Genomic DNA, 26,734 nt, shown 5'->3' with positions numbered 1-26,734 from the left:
ATGCAACAAAAATTCACAAAAACACTTTAGTAAACAACATGTCTACTTATAAGCACTGGCGCTAGGAGACTATGCTGAAATTAAGGGTGAAGAATGACAGAAAAGTGGCTGTAGACCAGGCTTAAGTATCAAGGGTCTCAACGAGCCACATGCATAGATTCCTGCTATTACCCCTTCCCAGCCCACATGCTTGGTGAAAGTGGCTTATACTCCTACCTTTCAGTAAATTCCTTACTCTTAAATAAAATAAAGCAAACAAACAAACCAAAAAAACCCTCAAGAACCTATGAAATTAAAACCAAACTGTTCTGCCATATTTTCACTCTTATTCACTGTCTTTTTAGTTTATAACATTATTTTAGTTTTAAATTTCTATCATGACTCAAATATAAAACAGCAAAAATCAGAGAAAGTGTTATTCAGATCAGGTTCTGCTTATTGTCTCTACACACAAAAGCTATTTTTTACATTTTAAGAGGAAGTCCTTCTTATGAGTTGAATTATGTCCTCCAATAAGATATGTTGAATATGACCTGTTCCTGTGAATGTGACCCTATTTGGAAATAGTCTTTGCTGATGCAATCAAGGTAGTTAGGTTGGGTCCTTAATCCATTATGATTGGTATACTTACAGAAAAAAGAGAGATATAGAGACACTGGAGGAGAACATCATGCAACAATGGAAGCAGAGATAGCATGATGCATCTACTTATAAGCCAAGGAATGCTAAAGATTGCCTGCAATCACCAGAAGATAAGAGAAAGGCTTGCAACAGATTCTCCCCTAGAGACTTCAGAAAGAGCATGGCCCTGCAAATATATTGATTTTGGATGACATAATTAATATAAATATTATAAATAAATTTCTGTTGTTTTAAGCCACCAAGGTTGTGGTACTTTGTTCTGGCCTCTCTAGGAAATTAATACAGTCCTTAATGATCTTCTCAAGCTCATTCCTTTCTCATCAATTTATAATTTAACACATATAATCATATGTCAGTAATCAGACATATGATTCCTCCAATTTACAGACTATAAAGTTGTTTTAAATAACACCATCATCCCCATCCTCAACAGACAATGCTAACAGTACTTTCCTGGCCTTTGTCTTGTTCACTTCTCTGCAGTATATAATGGCGTATTAGCCCGATTCACCCTAGTAGGATTTCCAGAATTAGCAAATAAAAATATAGCCACGTATCACTTAACAGGGATATGTTCTAGGAAATGCACAGTTAGATATCTGACTTCATATTGTGCCAACATCATAGAGTGTACTTATACACACCTAGATGGTATAGCCTACTGCTATAGGCTATACCAGTAGTATAGTAGTATAGCCTACTGCTATAGGTACCATATAGTCTAGGCTATGGTACAGCCTCTATTGTTCCTAGGCTACAAATCTGTACAGCATATTACTATACTGAATACTGCCAGCAACGGTAACACAATTGTAAGTATTAGTGTATCTAAACATAGAAAAGGCACAATAAGAAATACTATATTATAATCTTAGGGGACCACCCGCATATACAGGGTCCATCATTGACTGAAATGTTAGGAGACATATGACTGTATTATGTTTTATCTGGCAACCCTAACCCCTACTCAACTTTTAAGACTCAGTTTCCCTCTCAACTCCTCTCTAAAAGAAAATGTGCTCTGCAAAATGCTGGGTTAGATGACCACTTCTATACTTTCACAGCAATATAAGCAAACAGCAATGGTTCCTAGCAGGAAGCATTTGTGAAAATCACCTCTTTTTGTAAAAACAAGAAACTAATGTCCTATGTTCTACCTGAATTTTCAAAAAGTTCACCAGGTGATTTTGAGATGCTTCGGACCCAGAACCACTATTGCCATAAAACTGAATACTAACTGGTTGTTTACTTGTTTCCCATTCCCAACAGACGTAATTACTTAAGAGCAAGAACTACAGCTTTTCTATCACCTATGCCAAGCAGACAAAAGCGCTGAATTCCAATACCAGAGGCTGGCACCTATGCCCATGGCCCAAATCCAACCCACTGCATGATTTTGTAAATAAAGTATCATTGGAACACAGCCACTCTCATTCATTTGTATATTATCTAGGACTGCACTCATACTACAACAGTAGGCTTGAACAGCTGAGACAAAGACTGTATGGCCCACACTGTCTAAAATATTTCCTATCTCATTTCTTACAGAAAAAATTATAATAGCTGAACCCTGACCCATAGGGTGAATGACTATTTAGCAAATGATACTAAGTACAACCAATTTAAAGTCAAATTAACTATACATATTTACATGGATATCTAGAGTTTTATATGTGTGTATAATATCTCCGAAGTACAGAACCTTATAAGCTCAGACTCATGATTACTCTTCTCAGATACACAACATCTAACACATAAATATGAAATAAGACTTTACCATCTGTACAAACTTTTACCCACTTAGTCCCCAAAGTATACTTTGGATTGCTGCTATAATTGTTATGATTAAATACATTTCTGACATTGAATTTCTTTGGGCAACCACTTTTTCATTTCACTGATAGGAAGTCGAATTGTTTTTGGATCTAAGGCAATGCTGTGGTTTTTACACCGTTAAGGGCTACTTAGTTCTGACAGTAACACCTCACCTAACCAGAATTCAGCTTTCTCATCTCACTTAGAACATAGCTGAGAAACTAGAAACAAAAAAGGGGATACTTTTAACATCTTCTCTCAAAGTTCATACATAAAGAATATATGTATGCCTTACATATATATAAACATATGCACATGTAAAGATATATTATATACACATATGTACATGTAAAGATATATTTTAATATACGTACATTTGTGGGGTTTGGGCTTTTTTTTTTGAGACAGAGCCTCCCTCTGTTGCTCCGACTGAAGAGCAGTGGCACAGAGGTCACAGCAACTTCAAACTCCTGGACTCAAGCAATCCTCCCACCTCAGCCTCCTGAGTAGCTGGGATTACAGGTGTGAGGCACCATGCCTAGCTCAGTTCTTAAATATAGATGATGTCCACAAACTTGGTACTCTATCATAGCCAACTCAAATGGAAACTACCAAATTATAAAGGGAAAAGTTTGTCCCAAAAGCAGACTAACAAAATGAAGGCGTGAGAAGTATCATATATCACCAGTCATTGGACAATTTATAAAAGAATTAATCCTTGCTACACAAAGTAAGGTCTCAAGGTAAGAAACATCTCAATCAGCTCAGACCTTGTTACAAATCCAGAATTGCATTTTAACAAGATGTCCAGGTAATCTATATGCACCTTCAAATTTGAGACCTCTTGTCCAGTGGCATTAAACCAACTGAATACTGTTAAAAAGAAAACACCCTGTCCAGAATTACATCAAAGATGACAATACCTTGAGCACTTGAACTTGACCTTCTGTAGTAATTTCCTTTAACAGCTCACAAAATGACTGACATAGACCTACTGCATATGTCTGAAATTCAATCAAAAATCAATATATACATAAGAATATATCCATAATATCAAAAAAGCATAAATTCAATTTGAGACTCATTATAATCTATTTAAGGATTATTAATAAATAATAAAGGTCTAAGCATATAAAGTTTCAATTAGAACTCTTAGGAAAAGTTAAGAAAAAAAGATTATACCTAATACAGTTTATTGATATACTGATTCTTATAAGAATATAAAGATATATTTATTTATATACCACATTCTCTGTATTAAATAACAATAGAATTGTATGCATCACATCTGCCCTGCAGTGAGGAATGTTCACAGTCAATGTTCCGTTCCCCAACACCCTGAAAATAATAGACAAATCTTAAACTTTGAAAAGACACCTCTTCATTTCAAATGAGAAATAAATAAATAACTCCTTATAATGCATAAACTACTGCAACATACCTGTAAAAATTCTGTAGATGACAAAAAGATATACCCATTGATAATCTTAAAGCAGGTTCTGAGATTTTCTGAACTAAGTTCTGCCAAAACAAATTTCAACAAGCGGGGGACAAATTAGTTTAAATGAAGTGATTCATTTTTATTTCAAACTAAGTTATATATCCTTCTTTACAAATCTTTTCAGAGTGCTATTCAGACTACAGTATCCATAGATATCTACCTAAAAACTCATATCAACCTATAATTTAATGCTATCTCATTTACTTTTCAGTAGTTGAAACAATTTAGAAAAAGACCAAACTCTGCCCTCTTTTTCCTTTCAGAAAAAAGGTAGATAACCATTTGACCCAACCTTTCAATTCAAACTAAGCCTTTAGTGCCAGTCTGGCAGTAGTATCTTTTTTCTTTTAAAATGGTAGTAATGTTAATAGGAGTAGCTGTAGCAGTAATAAACATAATAGCAAAACACTTAAATAGTGCTTACAATGTGCCAGATGTTATTCTAAACACATAAAAGTCCTTACTGATTTGACAAGAATTATGCATCAACTATACAGCTTTTTATGGCAAAACTCCACTAAAGCACTAATCTAAAGCTACACTAAAAATGGTGTCATATGGTTATATAAGGTTAGTCATACATTTTTTTGTTTAAATCTCTTCTTTCTGGCTACCAATTCCACCTCCCACCACGCTAAAGGAATTGTACATTGTAAAGGCCAGGCATGCTGAACTTGGGGTGGAATATTAACACAAAGGTGAAGTGAGACCTCTGTGAAATCACTCAGTTGTGAAAGCAGCTGAATCCTGTTCACGACAAAGTTGATAACGGGCCTGGTTAAGGTTTCCAGTCTTAGGCCAAGTATAAAGCAGCATGTGGATTACCCAGCATGGCATTGCATATGGTCTCCAAGTTAGGGAAAATAGAAATAAAAAGGCCTTCATCAGAGAGCACAGAGAATTGAAAAGGGCATTTCCTATTCTTTTCTCTATGACCACAGAAAGACACAACTTTTTCTAGAAGACCAATGCCTACTGCTCCCGACTTCGTCTTTAGTATCTTTTTCCTTTTGTGTGGATGCTAGATGATTAATAGCATGGCTATTTGTTGGAACTAGAATGGCTCTTTGCTGGAAAACAAATGGTTATTTTGTTTATGATTTAAGATTTCACCTTACTCTGAGGAATAGGATAGAAGAACGAAAAAATTCAGAGAAAATGTGAAGGAGTAATCATGTATCTAGCCATCATGGTCATCCAACAAATAAGGATAGAGTAAGTTTTTAAAATTAGTAACAATTGTGTTTTAGCCCACATTTGCTAGTATTTTCAAAGGGTGACTATTTTTCTGGTGTGTCATTATACCTCAGTAATAGTTTTGCCTCTGATAAAATTTCTAAGTAGGAATACATTCTCAAGACAAAACAAAAAAGTCTTCAAATATCACCATAATAATTATGCCATTTTTCCTAGTGTTTTTGTATCTAAATGTCCTCTCATGACAACATTAAACTATTCAGTTAGCATACCCAAAGTTCTAATGAACAAATTAAAGATGTTTCATGGCAGAGTCTTGAAGAATGGATCCCTGAATTTCTATAACCCTGAAAACTTAAGTTTTACAATATGAATTGTAGTTTATAAACGATCAAAACAAAATATTTTTCAGACTGCAAATTAATCACAGAGCCAGTAAATAGCACCCTACATAATTCTTTAAATACACTATAAGTTTAAGGTATAAACCTGCAACTAGTAAACTCTCACACAAGACAGCGATACAAACAAAATATTATTTAAAAACTTTATGCTATTACATACTTGAGAATGGTAGCTGATATGTAACAGAAAAATATGGATTTATTACCATTGTTTCCAAAATACATATTCAGATTGGTTTATGTATCAAAAGTGTTGCTTAAAAACCATTAAACTTCATGATTTTATAGCTCATTCATAATACTTCAACAAACAATAATTTCCTAATATTTAATAAACTTTATTTTTTTGGTGGTGCATTAGCTAATACAGATAAATATATAGAAAGATCATTTGTGAACAACTGATAGCACAAAATCCCTTTGTAAAAAAAGTGGGATAAAACCATAGTGTACAGAATACATTATACTATATTTTATAATATTGTCTTCTAAATCTGCGGTGCCCAACCCCTGGGCCACAGACCGGTCCATGTCCTGTTAGGAAATGGGCAGGAGGGGAGCAACTGTCTAGCAAGCAAAGCTTCATCTGTATTTACAGCCACTCCCCATCACTAGCATCCCTGAGCTCTACCTCCTGTCAGATCAGCTGTGGCATTAGATTCTGCATTATGGTGAGGTGTATAATTATTTCATTATACCTTACAACATAATAATAAATAGAAATAAAGTACACAATACATGGAATGTGCTTGAGTCATCTCCAAACCATCCCCCTCACCCCTGCCCCGTCCATGGTAAACTGTCTTCCATGAAACCGGTCCCTGGTGCCAAAAAGTTTAGGGACCGCTGTTCTAAATAGTTTATGAAACTGCTATCAAACATAGACATTTTAACAGGCAAAATTCAGTTTTAATTTGTAATTAGTTTCCTAAGAATATTTTTCTGGTTTTATTACAAATTTTCTCACTAGGTGAGGTTATTTAATGCTCCCTTTTAATAAACAGAAATAATTCTAAAAAGTTATACAGAAAAATCTAGAAACTATTAAAACATCATTCAACTTATTTGTCAATATCAGGGACTTTACTCAAAAGAGAAGGTATAACTGAAAGTCAGCTAGCTATAATGACCCAAAATTATGGCTGCATTCAAAAACATCAATAAGTTTATGTTTTAACACATACCAAGAAGGGGAGACATATTCTGAAATATACGAAGCAACTCTGGTGTAATACATGGGCTGTTTTCCAATGTTACTAACCTACAAAGAAAAAACAGATGATTAAATCACTTTCCGTGCCCATTAAAGCCATTAACTCAACTTAAATATAAAAAATGGTCTCATCTAAAGGAAGAAAGAAAGTAGACAATACAGTAAGTTACAAAAATCATCTTTCTATGAAAAAAATTACCAAATACCTCAAAAATTAAAAACCTACTACAAATTGTGTCCTATTTTCTACATACATAGCAAAGGTGATAGGGAAAGTAACTATAAGTGACCCTTGAACAACACAGGTTTGATCTACACAAGTACACTTATATAAGGACTTTTTCAAACAAAAGCAGATTGAAAATACAGTTCAAAGGATGAAAAAGGCAAGTACACAGAGCGTCAACTTTTCATATACCCAGGGTCTGCAAGGCGGACTGAGGGACTTGAATATATGTGGACTGTGGTATGTGCAACCATCCTGGAACAAATCCCCTGTGGATACTGAGGGAAGACTGTATATACTAAATATCTATAGTAATGAACGTATAATGATAAAGCAAAAGCATAATAACTATGGATTGGTCATGGAGGGATAAAAATTATTTTGCTGTTCTGATTTTCTTGATATATTCCTCTGCCAAATGTAATTGATGTGTCCTTCAGTGAGAAACTGGGCTAATAAATTGGTAAAACAATCAGTGCTAAATACGAACTAAGTACAACAAAGGCCAATTACATGCAAATTTCATCACATTATCAACATAAATCAATCAATGTATAACAAATATAACATATAGGAGTTGTAGTTTATCACAGAAGTGTATGGTTGGTCGATCTACTCACCTCCCCTCACCCTCAAAGAAATAAAAGAGAAAACCTATGATTGTCACAGTAGCAGTAAGAAAGGGGGAAAATCCTATCAAAATCTAGGATTTGCTATAAAAACATTAACTCATTATAAATAGAAAAGAACTTCCTTAATCTGACAAGGGAGTATCAACCACTCACAGCAAACACACTTAATGATGACATGCTGAAACCATTCTCTTGAAAAGCAGAAACAAGGCTGGGCGTGGTAGCTCACCTCTGTAATCCTAGCACTCTGGGAGGCCAAGGTGGGAGGACTGCTTGGGCCCAGGAGTTTGAGACCAACCTGAGCAAGAGTGGAGACTTCAACTCTACTGAAAATAGAAAAATTAGCTGGGTGTGGTGGCCTGTGCACAGCTAATCAGGAGGCTGTGGCAGGAGGATCACTTGAGCACAGGGAGTCTGAGGTTGCAGTGAGCTACCACAACTTCACTGCGCTCTACCAGAGGTGACAGAGTGAGACTTTCTCTCAAGAAAAAAAAAAAAAAAAGAAAAAGGCAGAAACAAGCCTCTAAAAACACTCTCTATTACCTTGTCTACCTTCACATTTATTCAGTGTATATATAGAGGGCCTTTCACATAACATGCCAAGTGTGTTAATAAAAGATATAGGCATAAGAGAGGAAAAAGTTAGTATCTACTATTTTTAAAAATGACCTATAGAAAAGAAAGAGAGGGAGAAAGAATTTATAGACAAATTATTCAAATTACCAAGAGAGTTCAACAAGGTCACTGAATATATGAATGCACATATAAAAATCAACTGACTTTCTATATATCAAAACACACATTAAGATGTAAATGGATGATGTTCTCAGAGTCATAGACACAAAAATCCAACATCATAAAGATGCCAATTCTCTCTAAATTTTTAAACAGAATCAAAACAATTTCAATTCAAATCCCTATAGGGTTTTCCCTAGAAATTAAGTGAGTTGATTGTAAATGATATAGAGGGCAAGTGGCCAAGAACAGACAAGAAATTTCCCAAGAAAAGAAAATGTTATATAGATGGGAAGACCAGTGGGGTGAGAGGGTAGAAGAGAGATGCTTGATTTACCAGACATTATAATTTACTATAAAATCACTATAATTAATACAGTAAAGAAAACAGAAAGCACAATAAACATACTCTCCTTGTCAACAAGTCCAGATTAAGGACCTACTTGAAGCTTGCTTCTTCTCTCTCATTTTGTCACTACCTTTAAAGCCCATTCAGATTATTGTCACTCTCATTTCCTATGCTTGCTTCCACAGTATAAATCATGCTATTCAAAAGAGGGGAAAAAACCTGAAGAATTTAAACTACTTAAAAAAAAATGACAGGGTATGTAACTCCAGATTAAACTAACGAAGACAGGGAAAGGTGAAGTGACGCAGACAAAGTGAAAGCACTATTGTTTACCACCAAAAAGGTGGAAAGTCACTATTTTGATTAATAATTCCATAAAGCTATGTAAGTAGATCTTTGACTAGAGAAATATAAAATTTAGTGTTACCTTTCCACAAAAAATATTGAAAAGAGAAAGCATAAAGTAAAAAGGCAGACTATCACTTCAGCAAATAAATATAAGACATTAAAATTCTATTGAAGTAAAGTATCTTTGGTTAAGTTAAAACATAAAAGATAAAAATTTGCTCTTTATAGAAGACAAAAGTAAATGTCAAACAGAAAAGCTAAAATGTAAAAGACGAACAAAGATAGTTAAGTCAAATCTAAACAAAATAAACCATGACAATATTAATGCCAGATAAAATTTAAATGTAAAAGAACTAAAAGGAACATAAATCATTGAGTACATATATTAAATAACATGATGCTTCATTAAAACATGAGATTTTAAATACCATATTTAACATTTTAACAATACATAAAAGTACCAGAATACCAAAATTTTGCATACTGAGCAATGTTTTTTAAAACGTACAGATCAAAAATGTTACAAATAAAAAGGGACACTGGCACAGAAAACTAAATAGGATATTATAATAAATCAGTGTCAAGAAGAAAAAGCAAAATAATAATGTGAACCACCCAACTGACAAGTTAAAAAGAATCTATGTAAAAATCTGTATCTTTGACACCATCACTGCTACAATATTGTGAATATATTACCAAAATGGAGCCTTAGTCCTTAAAATTCACATTAAGTTAAAAAAATTGTATAAGCCACATGTTGTAACTCTAATGTAATAAATCCATATCTGAATTGTTTGCTTTAATAACAGCAAGAAATAAACAATGTCAGGCCAAAGAAATCACTAAAAAGCTTGTAATGCTACCACTAAAATAAAAAATAAGGACATTATATATCCAAACTTATGGGAAATAGGCAATTATACTCCAAGAGAAATTCAGCTTTAAATATTTTAGTACTTAATAAGAAAAACAAAAATAATAAATCAAAACCAAAAGAAGTATGTATAAACTAATAATGGAGGAACAACCTCAGGATGTCATTAAAAATAATTTACAATTGCAAATTATATTTTATATAAATTAATTTATAATATTACTCAATAATTTAATAATAATTACATGTTTCTACTAAGAAGAAAGGCTGAAAACTGAGCTAATTCTTAGAATATAGGTCAAATGACAAAGAAAAGTAAACCTAAAGCAAATATAACAAGAAAATAATAAACAAGAGCAGAAATTAATAAATAGGAAAAAAATATACAACAAAGAAAAGCAAAGCCAATTCTTTGAAAAAAGAAAAAAAAAAAAAGAAGAAGAAAATCAAGCCAAAATAACACTAACAAATCTCTAGTGGGACAGATCAAGAGGAAAATAAGGAGCAGCCATGGCAGAGAAGGGGATGACATATCTCAGCAGTCCCCAACCTTTTTGGCACCAGGGACCATTTTCATGGAAGGCAATTTTTCCATGGACCAGGAATGAGGTTTGGGGGGGTAATGAGGATGGTTTTGGGATGATTCAAGTGCATGACATTTACTGTGCACTTTATTTCTATTATTACATTGTAATATATAATGAAATAGTTATACAACTCACCATAGGTTGGGGACTCCTGACATACCTGGTCCAAGAATTTCAGTATGTATTCATGACCACAAACATCAACTGGTACTGATTACCCCTAATAAGTTCAAACTGAGATAACTATTACACTTTATGCCTCTAGACCTTGCATTCCCCTCACCAGCCTGCTGTTGCCCCATTTCCATACTCCTCTTAATTGTAAAAGCTCTCAAAGAAGTTACAAATGCTCACAGTCTGTATTTACTTTTCCCCAATTCATTCTTCAATCCACTCCAATTCTCACTTCCTAGAACTCCACTGAAAACTCTCCTATCATCTACATGTAGCCAATTTCACTTCTCTGTAATCTTGCTAGGAAAATCAGCAACATTTGACATAGGCCACCACTCTGTCTTTTAGGAAATATTCTTCTATTTTGGCTTGGTTTTCCTACTACATCAGTACATAGCTCTTCTGTGTCTTCAGAGATGGCTCCCCTTGTGTCCTCAAAACGTTAAGTTCATTAGGGTTCTGCCCTAGCCAAAATGTTCTCTATCTGCCATTCTCTTCCTAAGCAACCTGATATATATTCTCAGGCTTTAAATGCTACGTACAAAGTGTTAACTATGCTGGCAAACTATCACGACCTCACAACAGCCATGTGAGGTAGGAATGATTTTTTCACATATTACAGATAAGGAAATTGAGGCTCAAAAGAGGATAATTTATTCAAATGATACATCTAATACAGTGGTATAACTGGGATTGGCACCCATATCTAACTCCAAATATGAGCTTTAACTCGCTAAGAAAAATATATGAAAAAATTTGTGCCCCAATTCTTTAATCTAGACAAACTTAACTATTATAAATTTAGTAATTTTTTAAAAAATTTGTCCTAATTATTTTCATTTACATATACCTAAAGGATAAGGGGGAAAAATTTACCATTAACAGAGCAGTACATTTTTGTTACCTGTTTATGTAATCCTTTGAAAATTTATACACTTTAATAAGCACAATATATTAAGTTTGTAATACTGACAAGTCTGAGTCTATTTCTTTATCATATTTAAATTTTTTCTAATATTCAACAACATATAGTATCTATATGTTTACAAAAAAGTACTTAGATGCCACAGATTAATATTTTTTTTTTTTTTTTTTTTTTGAGACAGAGTCTCGCTCTGTTGCCCAGGCTAGAGTGAGTGCCGTGGCGTCAGTCTAGCTCACAGCAACCTCAAACTCCTGGGCTTAAGTGATCCTACTGCCTCAGCCTCCCGAGTAGCTGGGACTACAGGCATGCGCCACCATGCCCGGCTAATTTTTTGTATATATATTTTAGTTGTCCATATAATTTCTTTCTATTTTTAGTAGAGACGGGGTCTCGCTCTTGCTCAGGCTGGTCTCGAACTCCTGACCTCGAGCGATCCACCCGCCTCGGCCTCCCAGAGTGCTAGGATTACAGGCGTGAGCCACCACGCCCGGCCCACAGATTAATATTTTAATTTATTATCTAGAACAGGGGTTGGCAAACTACAGTTCATGGGCTAAATTCTACCCATACACTTATTTCTGTAAATGATGTTTAATTGGAGCACAGCCATGTCCACTCGTTTACGTATTGTCTGTGACTGCTTTGACACTAAGAGCAGAGTTGAGTAGTTCTTAAAGAGACTATATGACTTGGACTGCTTAAAATATTTACTGTCTGGCCCTTTACAGAAAAGTTTTGCCAATCTCCAATCTACAATCTATCCTTGTACAAATATAAATATTAATATATGAAAAGATTTCAACAACATGCTAATTTACAACCAAACTTTCTAGACGCCCTTTAAGCTCAAACAATATAATCTAGAAAAGAATATGAGGAACCCAAATTGCAACTTATTAAATACCTACCTAGTTAAGTTTTAAATGTGTTCCTCTACTACTCTGATATAGATCATTAATTTGTAATTTGCACCAAAGATTATTTCTAAGAACCAAAACTGTTAATTCTAGAACACCTAAGCAAAATGAAAGAAGGAAGGAAGCAAGTTCCAAAGGAAGGAAATTCTGAAGGGAGGAAAAGAGGTAGGGAGGGAGGCAGGCAGGCAGGGAGGGAAACAAATGTTCATTTTTTTCTATGGGTTGACTTCTAGGACTTGCTTTTTTAATTATAATAGTCAATTTATAAACTGGGATTCGTAAACCTTTCATGTATTATTGAAAGATTTTCTCTGAAGAAAACTGTTGCCATCAGTAAGATGAGCTTAATAAAACAAAAGGATTTTTCAGCACTGTTCCTTACACACAGTGGGCCGTCAACAAACATCTGTGGCGCTGAGCTGCCACAGAAGCAGAGTTGTGTTTTTGTTTTTGTTTTTCTTTAAACCTCTTAATACTACATTCTATTCACTCTGTAAAATAATAAATCAAGACTATTTGCATTTGGGGCTGAGGTATGATATCTAGGTACTTACTAGGTAAGATATAGTAAGAGGTTGAAAATAATGCCTCAATATCCCCCAAAACATCTCACTTAACAGACTGGAAATTTTAACTCAATTTTTAGTTTGGAAAAGTTATCAAATTCCCATTTTACATGCCAAATTCCAAAAGATGAAATGCAGCTGAATTCTTACTGGAATTTCCCCTTTAACTTTTGTCTATCATAAACCTACACTGAGTGACAGCTGACAAAAAGATAAAGAGCTATTGTGTTACCCAGTTTGGGAAAACCAATTTTATGTTTTTGTTTTTAAATGCTGAGTATTTAAAAGCCCTGTTACATGATCTTTACTTTATTGGCATGAGTAGGGAAGGCCACAAAAAAAAAAAAATAAGATCCATGGTATCAAGGTTTTCCTCTTACCATAATTCTAAACCATCTTCCAGAAGATAAACATGTGGAGGCTGGGAAACATCTGTACTCAGTTGAATAACTGGGAGCAGGAAAGGGTACAGGTTCTTGCTGTCTGCTCCTAATCCCTATGGGAAGTATAAATAAAACTTACAATAAGACACTCTAAGGTCCCACTCCCCACCAAAAAATCATCTGTCATATAAAAGCCCTAAACCCAATTTATAAATAATAAATCAGATATTTTAAGAATGGTCCTAATTATAAGCAGTAGTAAAACAAAGTTAGCTCTATTTAAAATTGTAAACCAAAAAATCAAAAAATACTTTACAATTGCCTAATGGCAGTAAAAATATATACATATGCCAAGGCTACACACATCTGTACATTTTAAGAGATTCTACATATAAGAAATAGTTCTTTTTCCCCTCCTTGTGATTACTGAGGAGGTATAAACATTAGTATTTTAAATTCTGTAAACACTCTCACTTAAATAATCTAAAATGAACCTAGCCTAAGTGCTCAGCAGTAAGATAATTAAATTATAGAACTTCCATATTCTAGAATACTAAGCAGCCATAAAATAAGATTTGGCACGGAATGAAAAAATTTTCAAAATTAATTACAAATTGGATTTAAAACGTACAGAAGTATGTATAAAAATTACACATGTCAAAGAATTTTTAAAATATCTACATATCTATTATACATGTGCAGACAGATGCATAAAAATGTTTCTGACAGCAAACAAAAAACTGTTGATGCTCATTAAATATGGGAAGGGAAAAACGATGCTCAGAAGAAGGCAAACAGATTTTCACTTTCTGTGTGCTTTTTATAGAAAATATGTACTTTTTTTAAAATGAAGAACTTTTGTTAATATTTTTAATGAGCCAAGAATACAAAGATGGAGGAAGAAAAAGGGGTTTAATCTAAAATTTCTGTTTGCCTAATCACTGTCTCAGGGAAGCTGATTCAGTGTATCACACTATAAGTACTCTGGAAGACAACAAAAAAGATATAAAATCTATCTCTAAACCATAATAATACCTATAATCTAATTAACACAGAAAGGAAAACAAATGAGCTATCAAACACCTCCTCACTTAAGAAATAATTCAAATGTCAATATAGTTTATAGCAAATTACAATGCCACAAAATATACATGTATTCCCCTTTTAATGGCATATATATATACTAAGTTTGATCTCTTTTTTTGCTATTTTCAAGTGTGCATTATTATTATTAACAGTCACCATGCTGTACGTTAAATCTCCAGAATTTGTTCATTCTAAGTGAAACTTTGTATACTTTGCCCAAGACATTTCCACCAACCCCAGGCAACCATCATTCTACTTTCTGCTTCCATGAGTTCACCTTTTTTTAGATTCCACATATGTCTTTCAGTTCAATCTTTACAAGTGGGGCATAGACACTTCAGTGGAAATACATAAAGTTTACCCTTAAATGGAAGTATAAGGTTGGCCCTTTCTATAACTAAAAATCATTTGGAACATCTTATTAAAGAGTTTTCCAAAGGAAGAGAATTATAAAAATGTCATTGTTTAACAAAGTAGAACATTTGACATTAAAATTCAGTTAAATTTTACTATCTATAGTTCAATATTTTGTGGAACAAAAAAAGAAAGAACATTAAGAAAAATTAGTCAAGTTCATTTTGATTATCATCTACTTAAAATTTCCTTGGAAAATTAGAATTTATCTACTTAAACTTAAATACATGTCTCAATAAGCAAAACGTACCAGCATTAGAAAACTAAAGTAAGTAATTGCTAAACACACAAAGACTCTCTCAGTTAAAGCTTGAAGAAATTCAATACTTTATAATCCAGTGGCTTTGAGATATGTCTAATACCCGATATACAGCTTAAGTAAATGTGAACACTCTTTGGGCCCACAGTAACTACAAGACATTGTCTACAGTATTATGAAAGTTCAAAAATAAATTCATCAGTTATTTAGAAAACTACTGGAAATGATTAAAGAGGGGGAAAAATCATATTGTATTAATACTATAATTACATAAGACGTAAAAGGGAGACTGGGTAGAGGATACGTGCAGTTGCTGGACAATCTTTGAAATTTCCTGTCAACCTATAATTATTTCAAAAAAAGTTAAGGAAAAAAAAAAGAACAGTACTGTCTGTTGGCCTTTCTCAGGGTACTGTCTTTGGCTCTCTTCTCCCGTTCCAGGAACACAGTGATTGATGTCCATACCTATTATCTCCAACCCAACTCTGAACTCCAGACAATCAAATGACTGCAGGATATCATCATCCAGACGGCATCTCAAACTCTAATACTAAACCATCTCACTGTCGTCCTAAAAGAACAGTTCCTCTTCCCACATTTCCTAACTCAAGTGACAAGAACCACTATCTACCTAGTGATAAATTACATCCCAACCACCTCCTGGTTCCTCTTCTTCCTCACCCCACATCCAAACAACCCTTAATTCTATCTCTTCAATGTTTTTCAAACTTTTCCCCATCTTTTCATGGCTTTAATTCAGGCCCTCATCATCTTTTTCATGGTTAATAGAAAGGGTCTCCTAACTATTCTCCTTGAGCTTAGTTTTACCCCATTCCAAACCAGTGTCCCCAGTGATGCCTTGTTTACTTTTCTAAACTAAAAATGATCATAGCTCTTTCTCTGAACTTCAAGAGATGTTCTTTTAGCCTTCCTGTCAAGCTCTATGCCCTATGTTCTAGCTATACCAAACAACTCTAGTATTAGAAATCACTATGTTAACATCAGGGAAAAAAGCTGACAGATTCAGATCCAAATGTGCATTTACTACTATTCTCTCCCAAAACCAACTAAAAGGGTATAAGAGGATTTCTTTTAAATACCTAAAACCATAAGTACAACGATAGCATAAGAAGAATAAAAGCAATTCAGTTTGGAAGGTAGGAAGGAAGACAAGTGCTAACTGACTTAGCAGACTAAGAAAGCAAGGCTCAAATCCAACGGGGTGACGGAATAGACAAGAAGCAACCTGACTGACATTACAGAACCTCCAAAAGACTCAGAAACTGGTGGCACCTGGTATTTTGAGAAGTATATATTTGCAAGGTGGTAAAGGTGAAGTGTTAATAATAAGACAACTTACAGAAAGTGTTTAAAAAGCAGCTGGAAGTCAAGATCTCATCCACATACATAAGCAAACAACTGGTCCTCCTCTAAACCAGCATAAAACTGGTTGTCTATTTTCTGGTAAGATAAAACAGACAGTCTCAAGAGGGATACCAGGTAATCAAGAACAGGGATACAATATAAAACAGGAAGATTATATTAGTATATAACAGGCAGGAGACTGAAGGATCTTTCAATGAGGAAAGACCTCAAAATATTTACATGGAAAAGTCTCCTACAAAACCTAGCCCTATCATCATAAAGGAAAAAAACTCACATTTAGCAAGCTTCCCACACATACTCAATCCTTCCACTCAGCTTTTTAGTGCCTACTCCTACATTTACACACAAAAAAGTGATGATCGTGATGTTGGGTGATTCATTATACTGTATTTCCTTCTTCTGTGTATGCTTCAAGTTTTTCATAATAGAAAGTAAATAAACAAAATCAGGCAACTCAGGATCAACAGGTATGATTAATTAAAACATCTAACATGAAAAATAGAGAATAAAACATAAATAGAAATTTGCACCTTGAAGGAAATAGAGACCAGGCAGAGACAAAAAGCTTGGAAAAAATACATCATTAATATCCTCAGTAGAATAAAAGAAAACACTGCATTCATGAAACAAAAACAAAATGTTGCACAAAAGGATTATTCAAGGAAGCAAAAGAGAACTCACAGACATTAAAACATGACAGCAGGGAAAAGAAAACTCAATTAAAAGCTTGAAAGATAAAGTTGAGGAAATTCCCTAGAAAGTAGAACAAACGACAAAGAGAAGAAAAGGCAGAAAAGAAGCAGTAAGAAAAGTAAATGACTGGTTCAGAGCATCTATCATCTGAGTAACAAAAAGTTCAGAAAGAGAGAAAAGAAAAACATGAACAAGTAGAAATAATCAGTGAAATACAATAAAGTTATCAAAAACCCAGGTCCGTAAGTTTCCAGTTTGAACTGTCCACCAAGTGTCCAGAACAATGGATTAAATCACACCCACACCATCATGAAATTAAAAACAGGAACACAGAGATGATCATACAAATTGCCAGAGAAGAGAAGGAGGAGTGACATATTCAAGAATCAAGAATCAGAGTTCTTAGAGCAACACTGGAAGCTGTAAGACAAAGAAAAAATGTCTCTAAAATTCTGAGGAGAAAAGTTAGAATTTTATACCAGCCAAATTACTAATCAATGTGAAAGTAGAATAAACACATTTTGACACCTGCAAAATCTCAAAAAAATTTACCTCCAATGTATCTTTTGCAGAATGTCACTGCTATTCACAGGCTCCATCAGAAACAGAAAGAGGGAGTAAAACAAGAAAGACATGACATGAGGCACAGAAAACAGGCACCCCACAGAAAGGAGAGGCAAGAATCCCTTTCAATAATTGGGGATCCAGTAACAACAGCTATGCACATGTATAAAGTAAAACCATTCCAAACTAAAGTGTTTAACAATTTTTCATATTTCTTCACAATAATGAAAGTAACAAAACAGTTTGTTTGACCATACTGAGGTAATCAGATGAAGAGTATAGGTTCAATTACATAGAAAATTAAGTGTACTGGGCAGAAATTTAAGATGGCTACCTAAGATCCTTGGTCCCCATTGTAGACACACCATTCCTTAGTTATTCAATCAAACACTAACTTAGATATTATTGTGAAGAAATTTTACATATATAATTAAGGTCCCAAATCAATTGGCCTTAAGACAGGGAGACTACCCAGGTGGGCCTGACCTACTCACATGTGCCCTTTAAAAAAAGATTTCCCTGGCTAATTGCATAGGGAACCTCACAGAATCCAAGCCTCAGGGGATCTCACATTCAAGAATTTCCCCACTGCTAACATTAAAGATGTGTTAAGGAATGTGGCTGGACTCTGGGGAATATGAGAAGTCTCCAGCTGACAGCCAACGAATAAACTGGGACTTCAGTCCTACAGATCAAGGAGCTAAATTCTGCCAACAAGCTGAATAAGTGTAGAAACAGATTCTTCCCCAAAGCCTTCAGGGGAAAACTTGGCCTAGCAGACACCTCAATTTCAGCGCATCAGATCTTAATCAGAGAATTCAGACATAGTGTGCCCAGACTTCTGCCTTACAGAAGTATGAGTTAATAAATGGATATGGTTTCAAGCCATCAAGGTTATGGTATTTTGTTACACAACAATGGAAAACTTATATGCTAGCAAACAAAATTATTAATACAAGGGTAGAGAATAGAAAGACGTGTACAAGAAAGAAAATTAATCATAACATTATGATATATGCCTTCAACAACCTTTATACAGTCACACAAACAAAGACCTTAAATAGTACCTACCTTAAGTTACAATATAACTATATTGGGAGGATGGCAGGATAGGAGTGACATAGAAGGTATCAAAGGATTAAATTTTCATCTTTTATGCAGGGAAGGCAAGAGATAATGCCTATAATGCTTAAATCAAGAATAAACAATATGAGCATGTTAACTCTGAGCTACAAAGATTAAAAAACCTAAAAGATCTGGCTAATACAGCAAAAGAAGATTCTCCCATCAAACAGGAAACAGAGAGAAGGAGGAGCACTATGCTGTCACTTTTCATTAAAAAGTCTTTAAGAACCGACTACTTAAACTATCTACTACCTAACCTTATCTACATGTAAAACTGATTAATATATACACCCAAAAAAAAAATAAACAAAATGTACCACATTCTAGAGAGCTTCACACATGCTGCTCCATGTGTCTAAAATACCTGTACCGCTGTCTCTCCTAAACCACAACACTTCAAAGTCAAATGTCTGAAATCAACTCCCTTCAAAAGCAACTTATCTGTTTCCGGCCTTCCCAAGTTATGATTGGGAAAACTTTTATTTTAAATCAAGGAAAAAGAGTGAAAATATAAACTATATTTATGCAGAAAAGCCCTGAACACCAGGGAAACGGCATGCACAGTACAATGGACTGCACAGATCATGCATCCATCATAACTGGAGACTACTACATCTAATGGAATAAATCTTCAAAAAGTAGGGAATATTTTTCAAATGTCCTCAAAAAAATGTCCAAAGTAAACATACAAAATTTGTCTTAAAACTGGTTAGATCATACATGAAAAAAAAGTAAAATGTAAAGCTTTTCACTACAATTAACATAAATCACATAAAAACAATGAAAAACTTTTTAAAAGAACAAAAAAAAAAACCACCTAAAAAACTCTCAAGACCCTGTTCTCCCATCTCCCCCCAACAAAAAAAACTCTTGTAGAGAAGTCACTTACCTGAACAAGATGAATAAGTGTCGTCAAAATAGCACATCTCAACATATTGTGTTCTTCACTCTGCTTCCAAAGAAGGGGCAAATATTGCACCAAACATCCCACATACGGTCGTATCTATCGTAATAAGAGTAGGGGAAGCAACAGAATCCTATTAGTAAATAAGGTAACTTACTTTGAGAAACACTGACAGAACACTATTAAGTCCCAGGCAACAAATACTTAATATTCACTAGATGTAACATATTAAGCCTATATTCTTTTAAAGATAAATCAGATACCACATAGATACCCATGGCCCTATGGTAAATATTTTTAAATAATTTTAAACAAGTATGAAATTTACTGAATGAAATAAAATATATGAATATGAAATAATGTTCTTTAGAAATGAATATACAATGCTGTTATATCCTGCTACTTTTTAAATAAAACAGCTTACCTGACTGGAAATTATATAATGTTTTAAAAAGAGTCAGCATTTATTCATTCACTCTACAATTATCAGATTGAGACCCTGAGGACAAGGCACTGGAAAGAAAAGTATGTAAAGAAAGCCATATAGGGCTGGGCTCGGTGGCTCACACCTGTAATCCTAGCACTCTGGGAGGCCAAGGCGGGAAGATGGCTCGAGGTCAGGAGTTCGAGACCAGCCTGAACAAGAGGGAGACCCCATCTCTACTAAAAATAGAAAGAAATTATCCGCACAACTAAAAATATATAGAAAAAAAAAAAATTAGCCAGGCATAGTGATGCATGCCTGTAGTTCCAGCTACTTGGGAGGCTGAGGCAGAAGGATTGCTTAAGCCCAGGAGTTTGAGGTTGCTGTGAGTTAGGCTGACGCCATGGCACTCTAGCCCAGGCAACAGAGTGAGACTCTGTCTCCAAAAAAAAAAAAAGAAAGAAAGAAAGAAAGCCATATATACCCTTACAATGAAAAAGGATAAGTGTGATGACAAAGGTGTATACAAGGTATGGTGGAAATGCAGGGGAAGAAAACCACCTGCAAAGGATAAAGGTGAAGTACTTTGTGAAGTCCACCATAGATTAAGTCAATCAGTTTTTAAAATTTACCCTGAAGCACGGCACAGCTTGGCAGTGAGCATTTTGAAAAGTAAAATGGAGCTACACAGAAGCTGGACAGCACCCTGGCTCCGGGCTTAGCATCACAGTCTTTGAAACTGCTCTGACCAGAGTATCCTCAGGGATGAAACAAACACTAGACCTTCATAGCTTCAGTACTGTCTACTTGAAGCTCATAGATCAAAATTAAAGATTGCTCCCAGAAAGGATGAATTTCTATATTCTATAATACTTATAAAACATCATATTTCAAAAGGGTAGCCAAATAACTACAGGATTTGTTCCCCACCCTAGTGGTAGAAGTGGAAGCAGAAAGACAAGAGGATAAATATTTGCCCAAATATTTCAATGAGATATAACTGAATAAAATATTCAGAGACTCATGTATTACCTATTTTCATGTATTAACTTATATAATATCTTATTTTCAAAACTTGAATTATAATAGTTAATATTTATAGAGCACATACTCAATTTTGCTAAGTGTTCTACCTCAAAGATCATTCCAATTTGCATGTAAAAGCAGGTCAATTAATATGTAAAAACACAGGTTTCAGAGTACCTAATTCATTCACACTCAACTAAAAATAGTATATAACTGAATGATATACCGATAAGGAAAATAAGCCGGTTTAGGTTTTGAATAAATAGGATTACTTTCCAAGGAATGGCAGAAGGGAAGTATATTCTATAAATTATAAATGGGGTAATAAAACCAAAGCATATTTTGTATCCAAAAGCCATAAAATATTTATTTTCTAATCTTACCTGTTCATTAGAACATATGATGTTCTAAATTAAAATTAATGCTTCAAAAACAATATTTCAAAAACCACCCATAGTCACTGTTGCAAAATACAAAAAAAAAAAAAAGCCTGGGAATTAAAGTGAACAGTGTGGTGACATGAGAGGCAAACATATTCCAATGGGAGGTAGGAGGCTAATTGGCAGTGGCAACTGAAGAAATCTGAATACTAACTTGATATTAGATAACAATATTGCATCAGTGTTAAGTTTCTTGCATCTAAACATGGTTATGGTAATGCAGGAAAAGGAGCATATATCTCTTAAGAAGAAGAGGTCAAATATCTTGGAGTAAAGTGTCACAATGTCTGCAACTAAAATTCAAATGGTTTAACAACAACAATCTATATATGTTGATAGATAATAAGAAAGTAAATGTGGTAAAACATTAGTAACTGAAGAAACTAGGTGGATTTTTGGGTCTTGATTTATTCTTGCAACTTTTCTGTAGATTTGAGATTTTTCAATAAAAAGACATGAAAGGAAAATACTGTTCATATACAATTCTGAAAAGATTTATAACCCATGGGTTTTGGGGGCAGGTCAATTTCAATTATTTGTGTAACATTTTAAAAATCACATAGAATTAAGAATTTTTTACAGTCATCATGAAAATGCAGGTCAAAACTACAATGAGATATCACCTCACATCCATCAGGACAGCTATTATCAAACAAAAGAATATTGGCAAAGGTGTGGAGAAATTGGAACCCTCATAAACTATTGGTGGTAATGCAAAATGTTGTTGCTACTATAGAAAACAGTATAGAGGTTCCTCAAAAAAATAGTATTGAGATTCCTTAAAAAATGAAAACTAAAACTACCAGCAACCTTTTGGGCATTTATCCAAAAGAACTGAAAGCAGGATCCCAAAGAAATTATTAGTACTCTCATGTTCAGTGCGGCACGATTCACAACAGTCAGTATGTGGAAACAACCTAAATGTCCATCAAAAGATAAATGAATAAAGAGCATGTGCTATATACATACAATAGCATATACATACTATTCAGCAATATGGAAATTCTGCAACACAGGACAAATATGGATAAACCTGGAGGATAGTGTACTAAATGAAATAAGCCAGTCACAGAAAGACAAACACTGCACGATTCCACTTCCATGAGTTATCTAAAATAATTAAATTCATAGAATCAAAGAGTGGAATGGTAATTGCCAAGGGTTAGGGGAAGGGGAAATAAGGAATTATTAAATCAATGGGCATAAAGTTTCAGGTAAGCAGGATGAATAAGCGCTACGAATCTGCTGTACAATGTTGTACCAAAAGTCAAAAATAATGTACTGTACACTTAAATTTTTGTGAAGAGAGTAGATCTCATGTGAAGTGTTCTTACCACAGAATTTTGGGATATGTGTCTGTTGGGTGGAGAACAATGAGTATTATAGACTCATAAGTTAGTTTCTACATAGGGAAATCTCCACTTTCACTCGTAACACATTACTGAAAATATGAAAATCAAGTATGTATTGGTCTAACAAGTATTTTAACAACAGCTCTATCCTAAGGGGGTTAAAAAAATTTTTTAAGTCCCGAGTGGTGGTGGAGATCAAGAAACCCCCTGGGAGCTACAAGGTGCCTCCCAAAGTTTGGAGCACTCAAGTATTTCACCTGGGGGACCAGTCTACCACAGACACAAAAGAACATTTCGTCAGCTAGCTCTATCACACAAACATCAACCAATGACAGAAAGAACAATGCTTCACATAGCGTCTTCCAACCCAAGCAAACAGGGTGTGGCTGATTCACACTCACAAGTACCACCCACCATCACCAAGAGTAAGCTGGGGAACCTAACTCACTACCTACTGTTGGGAAGAGGTAAAGACAGCAGGTCAGAGCTAACCCAAGAGGTATACCAAACCTGCTAAAATACCCCATAGGTGTAACTCAGGACCAGCACTCCTCTCCCTGGCATGCTCAGACATCAATATTCAGGGACGTGGAGACAGGCCTGTAAGCCAAGTCTAGCACCCTGAGGTCTTGACCAAGAGGCCAAATGAGAAGGAATCAGTGAATGAACTCCAGAAACATGAAAAATCAGAGCAAAAAGGACACCCCCAAAAGAAAACAATAACTCCTTTCTCCTTTCATATGATCAAAACAAAAAGATTGAAATGACAGATGAAGAATTCCAAATACGGATTGCAAGGAAGGATTAAGAGAAAATAGAAACCCAATACAAAGAAACCACAAAAACAATGCGGGAAATGAATGAAAAATTGACTAAGGAAATTGAATTATTTAAAAAAAATCAAACAGAACTTCTAAAAATGAAAAATCCATTCAAGGAAATACAAAACACAGTGGAAAGCCTTAAGAATAGGCTAGATCAGGCAGAAGAAAGACTATGAGAGCTTGAAGACAACATCTTTGAGTTAAACTCAAAGAGAAAGATCTGAGAAACAAGAGGAATAAACAAAACCTACCAGAAATATGGGATTATGTAAAGAGGCCTAACATAAGAATAACAGGCATCCCTGACAGCAAAGAAGAAAACACACAAGAGACGGAAAATCTATTTGACGGAATGACTGAGGAAAATTTCCCTGGCCTTGCTAGAAATCTAGATATCCAGGTATAAGACGCTCAAAGGACTCCTGTGAGACTCATCACAAAGAGGCAATCACCATGACACACAGTCATCAGACTGGTCAAAGTAAACACGAAAGAGGCACTCCAATGAGCCGTATGAGAAAGCAGCAGCAGGTAACTTATAAAGGAAAGTCCAACAGAATAACCGCAGACTTCTCAACTGAGACCTTACAAGCCAGAAGGTACTGGGGCCCCATTCTCAACCTTCTCAAACAGAAAAATGGCCAGCCTAGAATTTTGTATTCCGCAAAACTAAGTTTCTTATATGAAGGGTAAATACTTTCTCAGATAAGCAAACACTGATGGAATTTCCTGGCCTTGCAGGAAGTACTCAGAACTGCATTATACATGGATCAGCACAATAAACATGCACCAGTGTAAAATAATCCAAAAGCTAAAGATCAGAGCCCAGATACCACAATGGCTCAAGAAGTAAAACAAAGCAATAAAGTTCTACTCAACAGAAATCCACCCCACTTATCAATTCTTTCAATAAACGTGAATGGCTTAAACTCCCCACTCAAGAGACATAGGCTGACTGAATGGATAAAAAATATAGTAGCTAAGAATCTGCTGTCTCCAGGAAACACATCTAACTCACAAGGACTCATTCAGACTCAAGGTGAAGAAATGGAATACAATATTCCACGCAAATGGAAACCAAAAGAAACCTGGTATGGTCATTCTCATATCAGACAACATAGACTTCAAATCAGCAAAAGTTAAGAGAGATAAAGATGATCATTACATAATGGTGAAGGGAACAATTCAACAAGAAAACATAAGAATTCTTAATATTTATGCACCTAACACAGGTGCATCCAGATTCATAAAGCAAACCGTACTTGATCCAAACGAAATGATACACAGCAGCATCGTAATAGCCAGGGATTTCAACACTATAGTGACAGAATGGGACAGATACTCCGAGCAGAAAATAAGCAAAGAAATGATGGACTTAAATGGAACTCTAGAACAACTAGACCTAGCAGACATTTACATTCTACCCCAAAACCACTGAATATACACTCTTCTCATCAGCTCATGGAACATTCTCTAAGACTGGTCACATCGTAGGACACAAAACATGTCTCAACAAATTTAAAAAAATAGAAATTATACCATGTATCTTCTTACACCACAGTGGAATAAAATTAGAAATCAACTTCAACAGAAACACTCAACTGTACACAAAGTCATGCAAATTAAACAACCTACTGCTGAACAGTTATTGAGTCAAGGAGGAAATTAAGATGGAAATCCAAAGATTCTTTGAACAAAATGACGAAGGGGGCACAAGTTACCAAAATCTGTGGGATTCAGCAAAAGCAGTCCTAAAGGGAAAATTCATAGCCATAAATGCCTACATCCAAAACATGGAAAGATTACAAATCAACAATCTAATGAATCATCTCAAGGAACTGGAAAAGAAAGAGCAAACCAATCCCAAACCCAGCAGAAGAAAAGAAATAATAAAGTCAGAGCATAACTAAATGAAATTGATAATAAAAGAATTATACAGAAGACTAATGAAACAAAAGGTGGTTCTCTGAAAGGATGAACAAAATCGACAGTCTTCTTGCTAGATTAACCAGAAACAGAAAAGGACACAAATATGCTCAATCAGAAATGAAAAAGGAGACATTACAACTGATACTACGAAAATACAAAATATCATCTCTGAATACTATAAAAATCTCTATGCACATAAATTTGAAAACATCGAGGAAATGGACAATTTCTTGAAAACACACAACCTCCTTAGACTCAGGAATAGACAGAACTCCTGAACAGACCAATGTCAAGCAATGAAACTGAAGTAGCAATGAAAAGTCTGCCAAGAACAAAAAAGTCCCAGACCAGATGGTTTCAGAGCCAAATTCTGTCACACCTACAAAGAATAACTGGTGCCTATACTAAAGAGATTATTATTTCACAACATCGACAAGCAAAGAATCCTCCTCAACTCGTTCTAGGAAGCCAATATCACCTTCATGCAAAAGCCAGGAAAGGACACAACAAAAAATGAAAACTACAGGCCAATATCCCTTATAAATATAGATGTAAAAATTCTCCATAAAGTACTCGCAAATCGAATTCAGCTGCACATCAAAAAAAATAAGCCCACCACAATTAACTATCCGTATAACCAAACTCTCAGTGTTGTTCAAAAACCATCATCAAATGAATTAATGTAATTAATACAATAAGAAACCCCAAGTGTTAAGAAATTTGTAAGCTACTCAGTACTCAAATGGTGAGTTTGAGCATTGACAATGCCATTAAAATGTATGAACTTTGACAAGTTCCTTAAAGCTTCAGATTGTTTGAT

The 26,734-nt window shown here is 34.7% G+C and overlaps 1 protein-coding gene across 2 annotated transcripts in view; it reads right to left on the bottom strand.

Moving 5' to 3' along the window:
• Positions 1-26,734, bottom strand: part of IPO11 (importin 11) — a 172,434-nt gene that overhangs the window by 73,108 nt on the left and 72,592 nt on the right. For both annotated transcript variants that reach the window (XM_069492182.1, XM_069492183.1), the window contains 5 exons: positions 19,905-20,018; positions 13,486-13,601; positions 6,744-6,820; positions 3,899-3,978; positions 3,381-3,461 (listed from right to left, as the gene is read on the bottom strand). In XM_069492182.1, coding sequence (XP_069348283.1) covers positions 3,381-3,461; positions 3,899-3,978; positions 6,744-6,820; positions 13,486-13,601; positions 19,905-20,018 — 468 coding nt within the window. The remainder of the gene's footprint in view (positions 1-3,380; positions 3,462-3,898; positions 3,979-6,743; positions 6,821-13,485; positions 13,602-19,904; positions 20,019-26,734) is intronic.

Source organism: Eulemur rufifrons, chromosome 17, assembly GCF_041146395.1.
Source record: "Eulemur rufifrons isolate Redbay chromosome 17, OSU_ERuf_1, whole genome shotgun sequence".
Lineage (NCBI taxonomy): Eukaryota > Metazoa > Chordata > Mammalia > Primates > Lemuridae > Eulemur > Eulemur rufifrons.
The sequence above is the reverse complement of the archived record's forward strand: the minus strand, read 5'-3'. Positions and strand labels throughout refer to the sequence as shown.